The following is a 13,987-nucleotide window of genomic DNA, read 5'->3' as shown; positions in this document are numbered from 1 at the left end:
TCCAGTAGTTTACTCTGAATCGTTCTACACACACAGACAGACAGAACACACACACACACATACACACACACACACACACACACACACACACATGCAGACACAGACACAGACACACACATACACACACACACACACACACACACACACACACACACACACACTCAACTCAACTCAACTCAACTCAAATTTATTAATCCATATGGAAATTATGTTGTAACAATACTCATTTCCAATCAAAAGAATAAGAATGCATACTAAACACAGTCTCACTAACGCAAACAGTCATCCGTCAAGTCAAGTCTGCCAACTCACAACTCACTCACACAACAACAGCAACAGCAATACAATTTAACAAAAACCATAATTCCAATAACAAAAAGACGTCCAAGAGTCCACCTCCACATCCACGCGCACACAAGGTTTACAAAGCACCACATGTCGACTAGAACACCGCACATTTGGGCTACGGTAATACAGTTACTAATGATACATACATTACAGATAACCCAGCAACAGAGTACAGTAATAATTATGACAGAGAAACATGATAGAGGCCTCTAACATGTGATTGGTTGAAAGCATGGATAGCTCTGGGAACAAAAGAATTGCGGAAACGTGACGTTCTAGCAACCATAGCCCTCAGTCTACCACTCCTGTCAATGCGTCGAGAGTCAAATTCAGGTTTCAGTGGGTGTGTCTCGTCAGCCAAAATTGAGGTCAGTCGGTCAGTCAGTCGTCTCTGGCAAACTGATTCAATGGTCTCTTGTTTCCTGCCTACAACAGATCCAGCCTTCTTGACTAGCTTTTCTAGCCTGTCACTATCCTGTTTACTAAGGTTACCCCCCCCAGCACACACATGCATATGTCAACACGCTACCAACAGTGGACAGATAGAACATTTGCAGGATGTCATTACGAACAGAGAACGATCTAAGCTTCCTTAGACAGTACATGCGCGTGTGCGCTTTCTTCAAGATTTGGTCAGTGTTGGCATGCCAAGACAGCTTGTTGTCGATCACTACACCTAGGTAGCGATAGCTTTCAACCTGTTCGACTTCAACACCAGCTATCACGATAGGCTTGTGTGCTACCTTTTTTCTTCTAGTGTCAAAAATCATTTCTTTAGTTTTTCCTGTGTTCAAGTCCAGGTAATTCTCGTCGCACCAGTCCACAAAGCTGCTAACTTCTTGTCTGTAGTGTGTGTCATTGTCGTCAGTAATCTGTCCTGTAAGTCCAGTATCGTCAGCAAATTTGTCGATGAAGCACGACCCGTGAGAACTCCTGCAGTCAGCAGTATACAGGGAGAACAGAAAAGGTGACAATACTGTTCCCTGCGGAGCTCCTGTGTTGGTATTCAGTACACTAGATAGCGTGGTCTGCGGAGCACCGGTGTTTGTGTTCGGGCCTTTAGATGGTACTGTACCAGCCCTAACAAACTGGGGTCGGTTGGTCAGATAGTCTGTGACCCACAATACAGTTGGAACGCTAATTTTCATCTTCAGTAGCTTTTCAGCAAGAAGGTGAGGCTGTATCGTATTGAACGCGCTAGAAAAGTCAAAAAACATCAGTCTAACACATGCTCCAGGTTTATCCAGATGAGAATAGATACTGTGCAACACATGTAAAACGGCATCCTCAACACTTCTACCCTTTCTATAGGCAAACTGCCACGGATCCATAAACTCCGCGGTAAGCACCTGAAGCTCCACACATACATACACACACATACACCACGACCCTCGTATCGATTACCCCTCTATGTTAAAACATTCAGTCAAAACTTGACTATATGTAAAAAGACTGTCGGTGGAAAATGCTTGAGTTCTGAAACGGACACAACGGTTTTAAAGAAAACATTAGACCATCTTTAAATACAGTGGGAACAATCTTTTAAGTCGTAGAGAGGGTTCCATTGTAAGATATTTTCGTTGATTCTTTAATGCAACATTTTTTATTATTGTTCTGCTCTCCAGCGACCGTCTGCCCTTTCCTGGACACACCTGTGAACGGACAGGTCTCATTCAGTGGTCAAACACTGGGCAGCGTGGCTACATACACCTGTGACAGTGGCTTCAGACTGAGCGGGCCTGGGGTTCGATTCTGTCAGCTTCACAAGGACTTGGAAACGTCGGAGCAGAAACTCATGTGGACTGGACCTCAGCCATCGTGTTATGGTGTGTTTGTGTGTGTGTGTGTGTGTGTGTGTAACTGTGTGTGTGTGTGTGTCTGCGTGTGTGCGTGTGTGTGTGTGTGTGTGTGTGTGTGTGTGTGTGTGTGTGTGTGTGTGTGTGTGTGTGTGTGTGTGTGTGTGTGTGTGTGTGTGTGTGTGCGAATGTGTGTGTGTACATATGTGTGTGTTTGGGCATGTGTGTGTGCGTGTGCATGAGTGTGTGATGTGCATGTTTGGCACCTGTATATGACATACCTATAAATGCAGGTCTGTCCGTGCCTCTGAAGCCTCTGCCAGACAAATGTACTTTTTTTTCTCAAGGACAGACCTGAAATACCCCTTCAAATGTGAAGTTTCAACAGCATCAGGGAGTCCTAGCCCCTGAACCCCTGCCTCATTTGGGAAGCCTCCCCCTCTCATACACTTGGTCCAGCCCTAGTCATCATAGTAACTACAGTGGGACCTCCCTTTTAAGACCCCCCAATTTGAGACTTCCTCCTTTTTAGGACTCTCCTTTCTCAGATGTTCTCTTCATACTCCCTTCAATGTTACCCCCATTTAAGACTCCCTCCTTTTTAATACCCGATTTTGTCAGATTTGTGGAGGTCTTAAAAGGGGGGTTCCACTGTATACATGCACGGTACATCAAAGCCCACTACTTGACACAGTCTTTACAAAGCTCATCTTTTCTCTTCGCGTAGCTCTGGACTGTGGCCCGCCTCCAGAGCCCGAGAACGGAGTGGTGTTTTTCACCAGCAGTACAGTGAGCTCCGTGGCAACGTACTCGTGTCGCTGTGGCTACCAGCTGGACGGTGACTCCGTCAGGACGTGTCTGACCAGTGGCCTGTGGTCCGGCAACAACACGCAGTGCAATGGTGAGTGGTCCGGCAACAACACGCAGTGCAATGGTGAGTGGTCCGGCAACAACACGCAGTGCAATGGTGAGTGGTCCGGCAACAACACGCAGTGCAATGGTGAGTGGTCCGGCAACAACACGCAGTGCAATGGTGAGTGGTCCGGCAACAACACGCAGTGCAATGGTGAGTGGTCCGGCAACAACACGCAGTGCAATGGTGAGTGGTCCGGCAACAACACGCAGTGCAATGGTGGGTGGTCCGGCAACAACACGCAGTGCAATGGTGGGTGGTCCGGCAACAACACGCAGTGCAATGGTGAGTGGTCCGGCAACAACTCGCAGTGCAATGGTGAGTGGTCCGGCAACAACACGCAGTGCAATGGTGAGTGGTCCGGCAACAACACGCAGTTCAATGGTGAGTGGTCCGGCAACAACACGCAGTGCAATGGTGAGTGGTCCGGCAACAACACGCAGTGCAATGGTGAGTGGTCCGGCAACAACACGCAGTGCAATGGTGAGTGGTCCGGCAACAACACGCAGTGCAATGGTGAGTGGTCCGGCAACAACACGCAGTGCAATGGTGAGTGGTCCGGCAACAACACGCAGTGCAATGGTGAGTGGTCCGGCAACAACACGCAGTGCAATGGTGAGTGGTCCGGCAACAACACGCAGTGCAATGGTGAGTGATCCGGCAACAACACGCAGTGCAATGGTGAGTGGTCCGGCAACAACACGCAGTGCAATGGTGAGTGGTCCGGCAACAACACGCAGTGCAATGGTGAGTGGTCCGGCAACAACACGCAGTGCAATGGTGAGTGATCCGGCAACAACACGCAGTGCAATGGTGAGTGGTCCGGCAACAACACGCAGTGCAATGGTGAGTGGTCCGGCAACAACACGCAGTGCAATGGTGAGTCTTTGTTTGTTATTTTCGTTTGTTTTTGATAAACTGCGTTTCATGATTATTATTGTGACAGGGTGACGCAGCAGTCCTCCCTTTTACAGCAGCTGCTCTGCAGAGTTGTCTGCCAGTCTTGCACTTAACTATTTTAAGCTCTATGTTCATTGACTTTCTGTTGGACATAGTCAACCTGTGAGTTGTAGATATTTGTGATAGGGTGTGGCTGCCGTTGTCCCCTGGTAGGTCTATACTCTTGTGAACCTTTGAGTTCAGCAACAGCAGATGTTTATAAGGGGTATTAAGTTAGCCCAAACTCGCTTAGTTTTACTGGCTATGCCTCCGAAGATAATTTGAGTTTTTTTGCGCACTTGATTACATTAATTTGACCAGTATACTGAGTACAGAAATGTTAGAGTGGTGTGTTCGTGACTATGTGACAGGGGAGGCTACCGCTCCTTTCACAGCAGACTCTGCACCCGAGTTGTTGGCCTTTAAGTCAACACCCGTGGTTTGTGGAAATCTGTTTGTGATGGGGTCTGGTAGTTTCCGATTGTCTGTATGTTCATGGAAACCTTCGGGTTTGCATAACAGTTTTTATAGGGCTAAGAAATTAGCCCTAACATTTTCAATCCTGTTTGATTGCACTTCGCCTCCCGAGGTGATCGTAGTGTTACGGCACTCGGTTACAACTATGCCAGACACATTCGGTCTGTTAGCTTGCCAGAACTCCTATGGCTATCAGACAGAAAGCCAGTAATGCAAATTACTCTCTAAAATCTGTTTTTCGTGCATGATGAATATGATACACAGAATATTACTCCGGGGTTACAAGCCTGTCTTTCCTTGCAGCCCAAGCGTGCCCTCACCCAGGCAGACCCGTGTACGGCTCCATGTTGAGCACCGAGGACACCTTCCCTGTGGGTGCTGTGGTTCACCTCCAGTGTGACAGACCGGGCTACAGCCTCTCAGGTAGGTTCTCCTCACATCACTGTCTGACTTAGAATGGGGGAGGGATGCATAGCTCAGATTTCATTTTATTTCATTTCATTACATTCACTTTATTATCCCAATGCTGGCAAATATTGGTCGCTTCCTCCGAGGGCGAAGCTAGCAGTAACAAGAGTGGCGCTACCCAGGGGTGTGTGTTAAGGTGTAATCAGCCACCTGCACTTATGTCAGAATGACTGAGGTCTTTCACTTGCAACTGTGGTGACACGGGGCTGGGATATGGATTCCATCTCTAATTCTGCACATAAAGTTGACCCGTGTCCGTCATGGCCGGGAGATGGTAGCATGCCTGGCTGAATGGACAGCTTGTCGGTTTTGTTGCGTGGTTCAATACACCCTTTCGGAGTCTCAGGCGAGAGCAAATCTCGCGTCGCGAGAAGATCCGCGCATTGCATGCTGGGATTGCAAATTGTACCAAACACGAGGTCTTCAGAAGAGGTACATTGCCGATTGCATTCAAGTTTTCCCTCGTAAGCTCTTATCTCTTTGATATTTCTGTGGTTTTTGTCCCACGATAGTTTCATGATTTAGGCGGAATGGATCTCGAGTGTGTTTGGTACAACGGAGCGCCCCCTGCCGCCAAAAATGTGACTAGCCGCGCATGCGTACTCGAAACTCCGAAGGGGTGTATTCCCGGGTTCATTGAGTGATTTGTATCCTGGAGTCACCTTTCTGTGCAGGCTCTTGTATCAGTGCATTATGTTATCAGTGTATTATGTCTTGCCACACACATGCCAAATTTCCTTGTATTGATGAGGACAATAAAATTTCTTGTATCTTGTATCTTCTTGTATCTTGTATCAACGTTCCATATGCAGTCATTCTCGTGATAAGGCCTAAAAAAACAATAGGTGTGGTTACGGTAACCCGACCTACCCTATTTTTGGGGGCCGACCCTATAACTTTTTATTACATTTGTCAAAAAAATACACACACAAAACAAGTAAACGAGTGCAGAAAACGCAATGAAAGCGAAAGCGCCCGAGTCGCACACTTATTTCCCTGTCAAGTAGGTTTAATTTGTACACATTAGAAAAAAAAGTTTAAAAAAAAAGTGATTGCCTACCTTCCTACCCTATTTTTTTTGGCTATGTTACCGTAACCACACCTATTATTTTTTTGGGCCTAAAGACCATAGGTTCACAAGAACAGATTCAGGGGTTTGGATCTCTTTAGGAGAAGAGCTCGCTTGCTCACAAGCTACGATCGAAAATACTGTATTGGTCTGCAAAACGCATAATCGGAAAATATTGACATCTTTCAAAGCAGTACTCAAGGGCTGAACATTTGGGCCAAACATTCGCTGTACCAAAAAACTCGTGAGGGAGGGTGTGATGGTTCAATCTATTTTACAAAAGACATGCTATAACTTTGCTTGTCTGATTTCATTATATTTGTTTTCATTTTGATTTTTAAAGTTTGGGAAGACGCTAGTGTGCCTTTGTTTTATCAACAAATACGGTATCTAGTATAATTCTATTGTATTTGTTGTTGTGTATGTGTAAGTGTGTGTGTGTGTGTGTGTGTGTGTGTGTGTGTGCGTGTGTGTGTGTGTATGTGTGTGTGTGTGTGTGTGTGTGTGTGTTTGTGTGTGTGTGTGTGTGTGTGAATCAGCTTTCTTCTGAGATATTAGGTCTTACAAACGGAGGTGTCTTTTTTGTTACAATCTTAATACAATTGTATAACTCCATTGTTACCTCATGTACTGTTACAGACCCTTGGCCTATGGAATGCCTGTCACCGCCCTCCTACCAAGTGTCACCGGTACTCCCGCTGTACAGGGTGTCGCTCACCAGCAACTTTGTCACCGCTAACTCTTCCAACGTCACCGCCCCATGTGGCACGTACTACCAGGGCGTGGCTGTGAGGCTGATGCGAGAGTTTGTCCAACAGCTACAGTTAGAGTGTGTGTCACTTGGGCAACCAAGGATTTCTGTCAACAATAAAACTGACTTGGAAATAACTGGTCATGTGGTAAGGATCTGTTGGTTAGAATTTATTATAGCTGAACCCCCTAAAAAAAAAAGAAGCCCGGTAAGCAGGATGGTTGAAGATTTGTTAATTTTCAGCTGACAGAAGTAAACAAACAAACAAACAAACAAACAAACAAACAAAAACACCAATTTGTTATAGAGTGGCGGTTGATGTAAGAGATGTTAAATGTTAAGTGACATACGTAAAAACTTGTTTCCGAGTGACAAATGTTGGAAGAGATGTTAATATTTTAGCTGACATAAAAAACCGTGTTACAAAAAGACGGATGATAGATAAAATTAATGTGTTGATTTTCTGCTGACAGAAAGGAAATGTTACAGAGTTACATCATCACCTTCCGAGTTATCTTGAAACCCATCCAGAATGGGCAAAGAATGCGGAGTCAGGCTGACATTCTTTTCTACCCCTTGTGTGCAGATGCGCCTGACTGGCTGGTACGAAATGACGTCGAGAGACAGAGAAGACCTGAGATCCTCGTGTCGCTGTGGCCAGGCCATCGCCAGCAGACTGAGTACCGTCATCTCCAGCATACCAAGCCTCATGCTGGACGCTTCACATGAACTCAGCTGTGTTCCCGCCTTTCTGCAGAAAGAATCCGTGAGTTATTAGACGAACTCTGGAAATAACTCTGTCGGGTTTGTATTGGTTGTGAAAGAGTGAATGCCCTTGCTGGACCCTCAACAGGAACTCAGCTGTGTGCCCGCCTTTCTGCAGAAAGAATCATAGAAGCTACCATGAAAATACACTGTTATTCTCTTCCAGTAATTTGACCATAACATTCTTGAAACAGAACTGATTGTGTTAACATTTAATGTGAATTTGCTTCAATGTATGTAGAATAATAGCATATGGTCAAAAACAAGTTTGCTTTTAGATTGACGTAGTAAAAATGATTAAATAAAAAGCAAAGTGTTAACTCGAAACACGTTAGTTCACGGATGTCAAGCTTATTTCAAAACTATTCATTAGAATGATTTGAACTTTTGCAGAAATGTTTTAGACATGCTGATAGATGTTTTGTTCCACGGGCTAAGCACTAGAAAAAATGGTGACAATGAGTGTTGCTCTATCAACAGGTGGACACCAGTGAACAAGGATGGACATGTCCGCTGGGTCTGGGGCTGCAGGCAGTGGATGGTCAGTGTGGTCAAGGTGTACCTGCCTGCATGGAGGGTCAGTGCCTGCGTTGGTGGACACACACGCGCGCACGCATCCACGCACACACGCACGCACACACGCATGCATGCATGCACGCATGTACGCACGCCCACGCACACACACACACACACACACACACACACACACACACACACACATACACACACACACACACACACACACACACACACACACACATCCACGCACGCCCTCAGATACACAGACAGTCAGACAGACGCACACACAAACACTTCTGGCGGTGTAGCATTTGCATTTTGTCTTGATAAATGTGATGTAAACCTTCAACTAAAGCAAATACCGCCTCTGAATAGATCAGAATACTCCTACATCTGGAAATGATTGTGAGACTGTATATTCCTTGTATTCATTTTGGTAAGAGTTTCAAGACATCCACACCTACGCACACACACATACACCCACACACCCCCCTCCCCCACACACACACAACACACACACACACACACACACACACACACACACACATAGCATACCGACCTGCATGGAGGGTTAATTCCGGCATTCATTCCCTTCAAATACACATACATGAGACGTCCCCCCCCCCCCCCCCCCCTTGTAAGACCCCCCCCCCCTTTCCCACTTCAAGTTTTCGTTCATACATGTTGTAGCTTCATATTAGGGAAAGGGAAGTCAGCACCCAAAGTATGGACAACAAGAGTAAGTAAGAGTTATATTCAACCAATCTCCTGGCACCGAAGAGAAAGAAATAACAAACGACTTTCATTCTTATACGGCTTTAAGAGTGTGTTTTTGTAGTCGTCATGAGACGTTTAAACTTGATTTTTTTTAATTTTTATTATTTTTTTTTTATGAATATGATTTGTGTTTAATTGTTGTATTTCACCAACATGATAATCAGATTTATCCAAACGCCTGTACTATATTTTAAAACATAGCATACATAAGATTTACGTTACTTGGAACTAGAGCATAAAACATTGATGAACCCAACAATAGTATATTATAGCCACTACAATTCTGTTCAAGTGAGATTTCCCTTTTCCTTTTCCAATAGTTTTGCAGTTTCCATGAAATTATTTCACCATAATTAGGATCCTGCAAGAAAGAATGTGTTCTAGTCATGTAGCTATCCTTAAGAATCATACACCAAGGCACAGCCTTTTCTATTTTTTCTTTTTTTTTTCTTTCTCTGACTTCAACAGTTGTGTCATCATTTTCCCGTTTTTTTTATTTTTTTAATTTTTTTTTAAATTTTTTATTCAAACATGTAGTAAACCTGGAGTATATCATACATTTCTATCCCGTAAATAACAGTCTCTAAATATGATTATTTCAAACACTCAATTTAAACTTACACTTGTTTTATACCAGGCCCCTGAGAGTTAAGTCCCTTTGAAAAATAAATAATATTTCAAGGGGTGTCCCATATAATTTATCTAAATTTACTTATACACATTTTTCCAATCAAGATTAAATGGGTAAGATACTTAAACATATCATGACACATGATACGTTTAAACTTTTGTTTTTTACAGCCTGCGTGTCGGACACACCCACCACCACCACCTCCCCCGTCGTATCCACCTCCACCCCCTCAGCCGCCACCACCACCATGACTACGACCACCACCACACTCACCATCATCACTATTCCAACCCTCCCTCCCTCCCCCAGCACCACCATCACCACCACCACCAGCACTACCACAACCACCACTCATTCTTTTGCGTCTTCCACCTATGAAGGAGATACAACGGAGTCAACGATAAAGGATATCACAATGGGATCCACAACAGTCTCTCCTCCGACAGTGGCAGGTAGCAGCAGCTTCCCCGTGGCACCTGCGGATCCTCCCACAGGTAGATATGCACACCTGTTGTGATGCTGCTTGATCTTGTTTTTTCTGTGTGTCTTTTCTCTTGCAGCAGAAGGTACTGTCAGTTCAGCGGAACTGCTGTTGTAAGACCTAACAAATCTCAAGTAGGTCCTACACAGGAGGGAACTATTTAATGTATTAGATACATATAGAGGTCTTATGAAGAAAAAAACCACGTTTTCTGGTAACTAACATTTTTTGTGTCCTCCCCCCATTTTGTGTGTGAAAGGTCTTAAAACGGGTCTCACTGTATTCAGCTCTGTAACCAGAGGTTTGCTATTGTATCAAAAAATAATTTTTAACTTAACTTTGGCGTGGGTTTATAAGCATTCATGAGGCTGCTAAAATTCATACTTCATTGTACTAAAATGTTTAGTGTATTCACAGTTAATAAGAAAAGAGGCCTTCAAAATAAGGCTAATGAAATTCACACTTTGTTTGACTAAAATTGTCAGTGTGTTCAGAGTTCATTAGAACAAAAGTAAGAACAATTACGTGAAGATTTTTGTCTCTTCAAAATGAGGCTGGTAAAATTAACACTTTTATTATAAAGTTTAGTGTACATTTATTCAGAGTTGATCAAACCAATCATGAAAGCTGAAAGATATGTATTTATCAAAATCTGTGCAATTGTTTATTTAAAGAGAGCAAATACATAATTATTGGAAAAGAAAGTATACAGGCCTATAAGTGTAAGGACAGTGAAAAACATTATAGTGAAAACAGTGATGAATAAGGTCTTAGATAACGTTCAGTAACTAATACGACACTGTTTACGTTCATGATTTTAATCACACTAGTTCTAGCCGTTTTGAAAAATAATAATGTACTAATTAGAACGGTGTACTTTCAGTCCAGGGTGAAAGACTACATCCAACTTTTGTTTTTTGTGAAGAGAGATATGTTTCAGCTTGGTATGCTATTCATGTAACCTGATGTGAGAAAGAACTAAATGTGGAGAGATGGGAAGATTGAATTCGAGTTCTTTTGTTCGCTTTCATTGTGCTTTAGTTTAAAAAGGATTTAGAAAGGGGCTTATCTGACAAGAAGTTTGACGTGGAATGTTTTTTATATTTCATGTAAATGTGTTTTTTTACTGTAAGAAGTTTAATAACTTAGAACTGTATCATTTCACTTCATTATACGTATGGAAAGAAGCAACATTACTGAATGATTTCAGCATTGTTTTGTCTACTCTTGAACTTTTTTGGATCTTTTTGTTACCCTTTCTTGTTGGCATGTTTTCTTGTATTTATTCTGTTCTTACTATTTTGAAGCATGACTGGTTATTAGTAAACAGTTTTCTTCAACTTGTTCGGTTTTATCCTTCTTTGTTTTGGTCTCAAAGTTATCACAGTAGCCTATTTCTTGTTTATCATCTTTGTTTTGTTTTCCTTTGCAAAGTAAATCGTCTTGCATTGGATCTTTGTTTTCTCTTACTCATTTTCTGACTTTTTTCTTGCCTAACCCAAACAAGTCTCAGCGCATGATTTTTTCTCTCAATAATTAGAAAAAAAGATGTGTACAAAAACACAGGTCTGCTGTAAGAATTGTTAACACTTTTTCACGAGAAAGATCTTGTATTCCTCTCGCATTACCTTCAGGGACTGGTGCATTTTGAATATAAGTAAAACGGTATATTTCATTTATTCAGGAGCAAGGCCAGTTTCAGTGAAGCATTTTGTGGTCCGTTCGCAAGTAGTGTACGCACCATGACAATACAGTGGTTCATGTCAGTGTCATATGTACAGTAGTGTACGCACCATGACAATACAGTGGTTCATGTGTCATGTACAGTAGTGTACGCACCATGACAATACAGTGGTTCATGTGTCATGTACAGTAGTGTACGCACCATGACAATACAGTGGTTCATGTGTCATATGTACAGTAGTGTACGCACCATGACAATACAGTGGTTCATGTGTCATGTACAGTAGTGTACGCACCATGACAATACAGTGGTTCATGTGTCATATGTACAGTGGAACCCCCCTTTTAAGACCTCCAACAATCTGAGAAATTCAGGTCTTAAAAAGGAGGGAGTGTTAACATGGGGGTCATTCATTATACAGAGCTTATGAACAGAAAGTCTTAGAAAACAATGTCTAAAAAGAGGGGAGTCTTAAATTCAGTGATGGCGCTAGTATTTTTTCAAACCAGTACGCAAACTTTTATAATGCAAACAGTCCAGAAAAAAACCCGGTAGGCTGGTCATTGGAACCAGTAAGAGTCCAACTCAGAGTACTGTCGTTTTGTTTGTTTTACCGGCGAAAAAAACCCGGTAGTTCTAAAAATCAACCGGTAGGTCATACCGGCAGCCAATTTTGTTCCGGTATTTTCTCGTTTCGACTGGTAAAATACCGGTAATTGCCGGTTAACGCCAATACTGAAATTAAGGGGTCTTAAAAGGGAGTGTATACAACAACACTCGAGGTAAATTTACAGAGGTTGTGAGCAGCAAATCTGAAAAGGCAGGCCGGGGGTCCCGCAGAAATGATGTTTCCTGTCCCACAGGGTGATCCCTATGAGGGACTAGCTTAGGTTATTCGCTGACGGTGTAACACGAGAAAATTACTCCCACGAGAGTTTTACTCCGGAGTAAACATTTCGTACGAAGAAGTTACTCCCTTTACGAAAAAACCACTCCCCCATTACACGAGAAAATTACTCCCCACGACAGGTGAGTTCTGAGTTAACATTTCGTGAACAAATGTTACTCCCCTGACGAATAAAAAACGAATAAATTACTTTACCCTAACACGAGCAATTTAACTTCCCATGCCAGGTGTACGAAATTTGGACTCCCTTGTCCCCTGTTAGTCTTGGTGGTGGAAGGGGTGGAGGGAGGCTAGCGCGACATTCGTTTGCGCGAGATGCCAATTTTGGCATTATCCCTTCGCCTTATATCCCATTTTTGCGTACGAGATTTTTTACTAGAAGTAAAACAAGTCGCGTAAGGCGAAAATACATTTAGTCAAGTAGCTGTCGAACTCACAGAATGAAACTGAACGCAATGCAACGCAGCAAGACCGTATACTCGTAGCATCGTCAGTCCACCGCTCATGGCAAAGGCAGTGAAATTGACAAGAAGAGCGGGGTAGTAGTTGCGCTGAGAAGGATAGCACGCTTTTCTGTACCTCTCTTCGTTTTAACTTTCTGAGCGTGTTTTTAATCCAAACATATCATATCTATATGTTTTTGGAATCAGGAACCGACAAGGAATAAGATGAAAGTGTTTTTAAATTGATTTCAAAAATTTAATTGTGATAATAATTTTTATATTTTTAATTTTCAGAGCTTGTTTTTAATCCAAATATAACATATGTATATGTTTTTGGAATCAGAAAATGATGGAGAATAAGATGAACGTAAATTTGGATCGTTTTATAAAAAAAATATTTTTTTTACAATTTTCATATTTTTAATGACCAAAGTCATTAATTAATTTTTAAGCCACCAAGCTGAAATGCAATACCGAAGTCCGGGCTTCGTCGGAGATTACTTGACCAAAATTTCAACCAATTTGGTTGAAAAATGAGAGCGTGACAGTGCCGCCTCAACTTTCACGAAAAGCCGGATATGACGTCATCAAAGACATTTATCAAAAAAATGAAAAAAACGTCTGAGGATATCATACCCAGGAACTCTCATGTCAAATTTCATAAAGATCGGTCCAGTAGTTTAGTCTGAATCGCTCTACACACACAGACAGACAGACAGACAGACAGACAGACAGACAGACAGACAGACAGACAGACACACAGACACACATACACCACGACCCTCGTCTCGATTCCCCCCTCTACGTTAAAACATTTAGTCAAAACTTGACTAAATGTAAAAATGGGGAGTAAACATTTCGTGGAGGGAGTAATTTTTTCGTGCCTTGGGGAGTTCTTTTCTCGTACGAAAAATTTACTCGGAGTAAGAATTTCGTACGAAATTTTTACTCCGGAGTACATTTTTCGTGGAGTAAAAATTTCGTGTTACACCGGGGTCCTAAAAGGTTGCAAGTCTCAA

General features: G+C 42.8%; 1 protein-coding gene across 3 annotated transcripts in view; it reads left to right on the top strand.

Moving 5' to 3' along the window:
* LOC138958158 (uncharacterized) overlaps positions 1–13,987 on the top strand; it is a 105,203-nt gene that overhangs the window by 21,913 nt on the left and 69,303 nt on the right. For all 3 annotated transcript variants that reach the window (XM_070329237.1, XM_070329239.1, XM_070329238.1), the window contains 7 exons: positions 1,974–2,174; positions 2,872–3,045; positions 4,777–4,896; positions 6,650–6,909; positions 7,348–7,527; positions 8,007–8,103; positions 9,624–9,947. In XM_070329237.1, coding sequence (XP_070185338.1) covers positions 1,974–2,174; positions 2,872–3,045; positions 4,777–4,896; positions 6,650–6,909; positions 7,348–7,527; positions 8,007–8,103; positions 9,624–9,947 — 1,356 coding nt within the window. The remainder of the gene's footprint in view (positions 1–1,973; positions 2,175–2,871; positions 3,046–4,776; positions 4,897–6,649; positions 6,910–7,347; positions 7,528–8,006; positions 8,104–9,623; positions 9,948–13,987) is intronic.

This window comes from Littorina saxatilis, linkage group LG2, assembly GCF_037325665.1.
Source record: "Littorina saxatilis isolate snail1 linkage group LG2, US_GU_Lsax_2.0, whole genome shotgun sequence".
Lineage (NCBI taxonomy): Eukaryota > Metazoa > Mollusca > Gastropoda > Littorinimorpha > Littorinidae > Littorina > Littorina saxatilis.
This window is presented reverse-complemented; position numbering and strand designations above follow the sequence as displayed.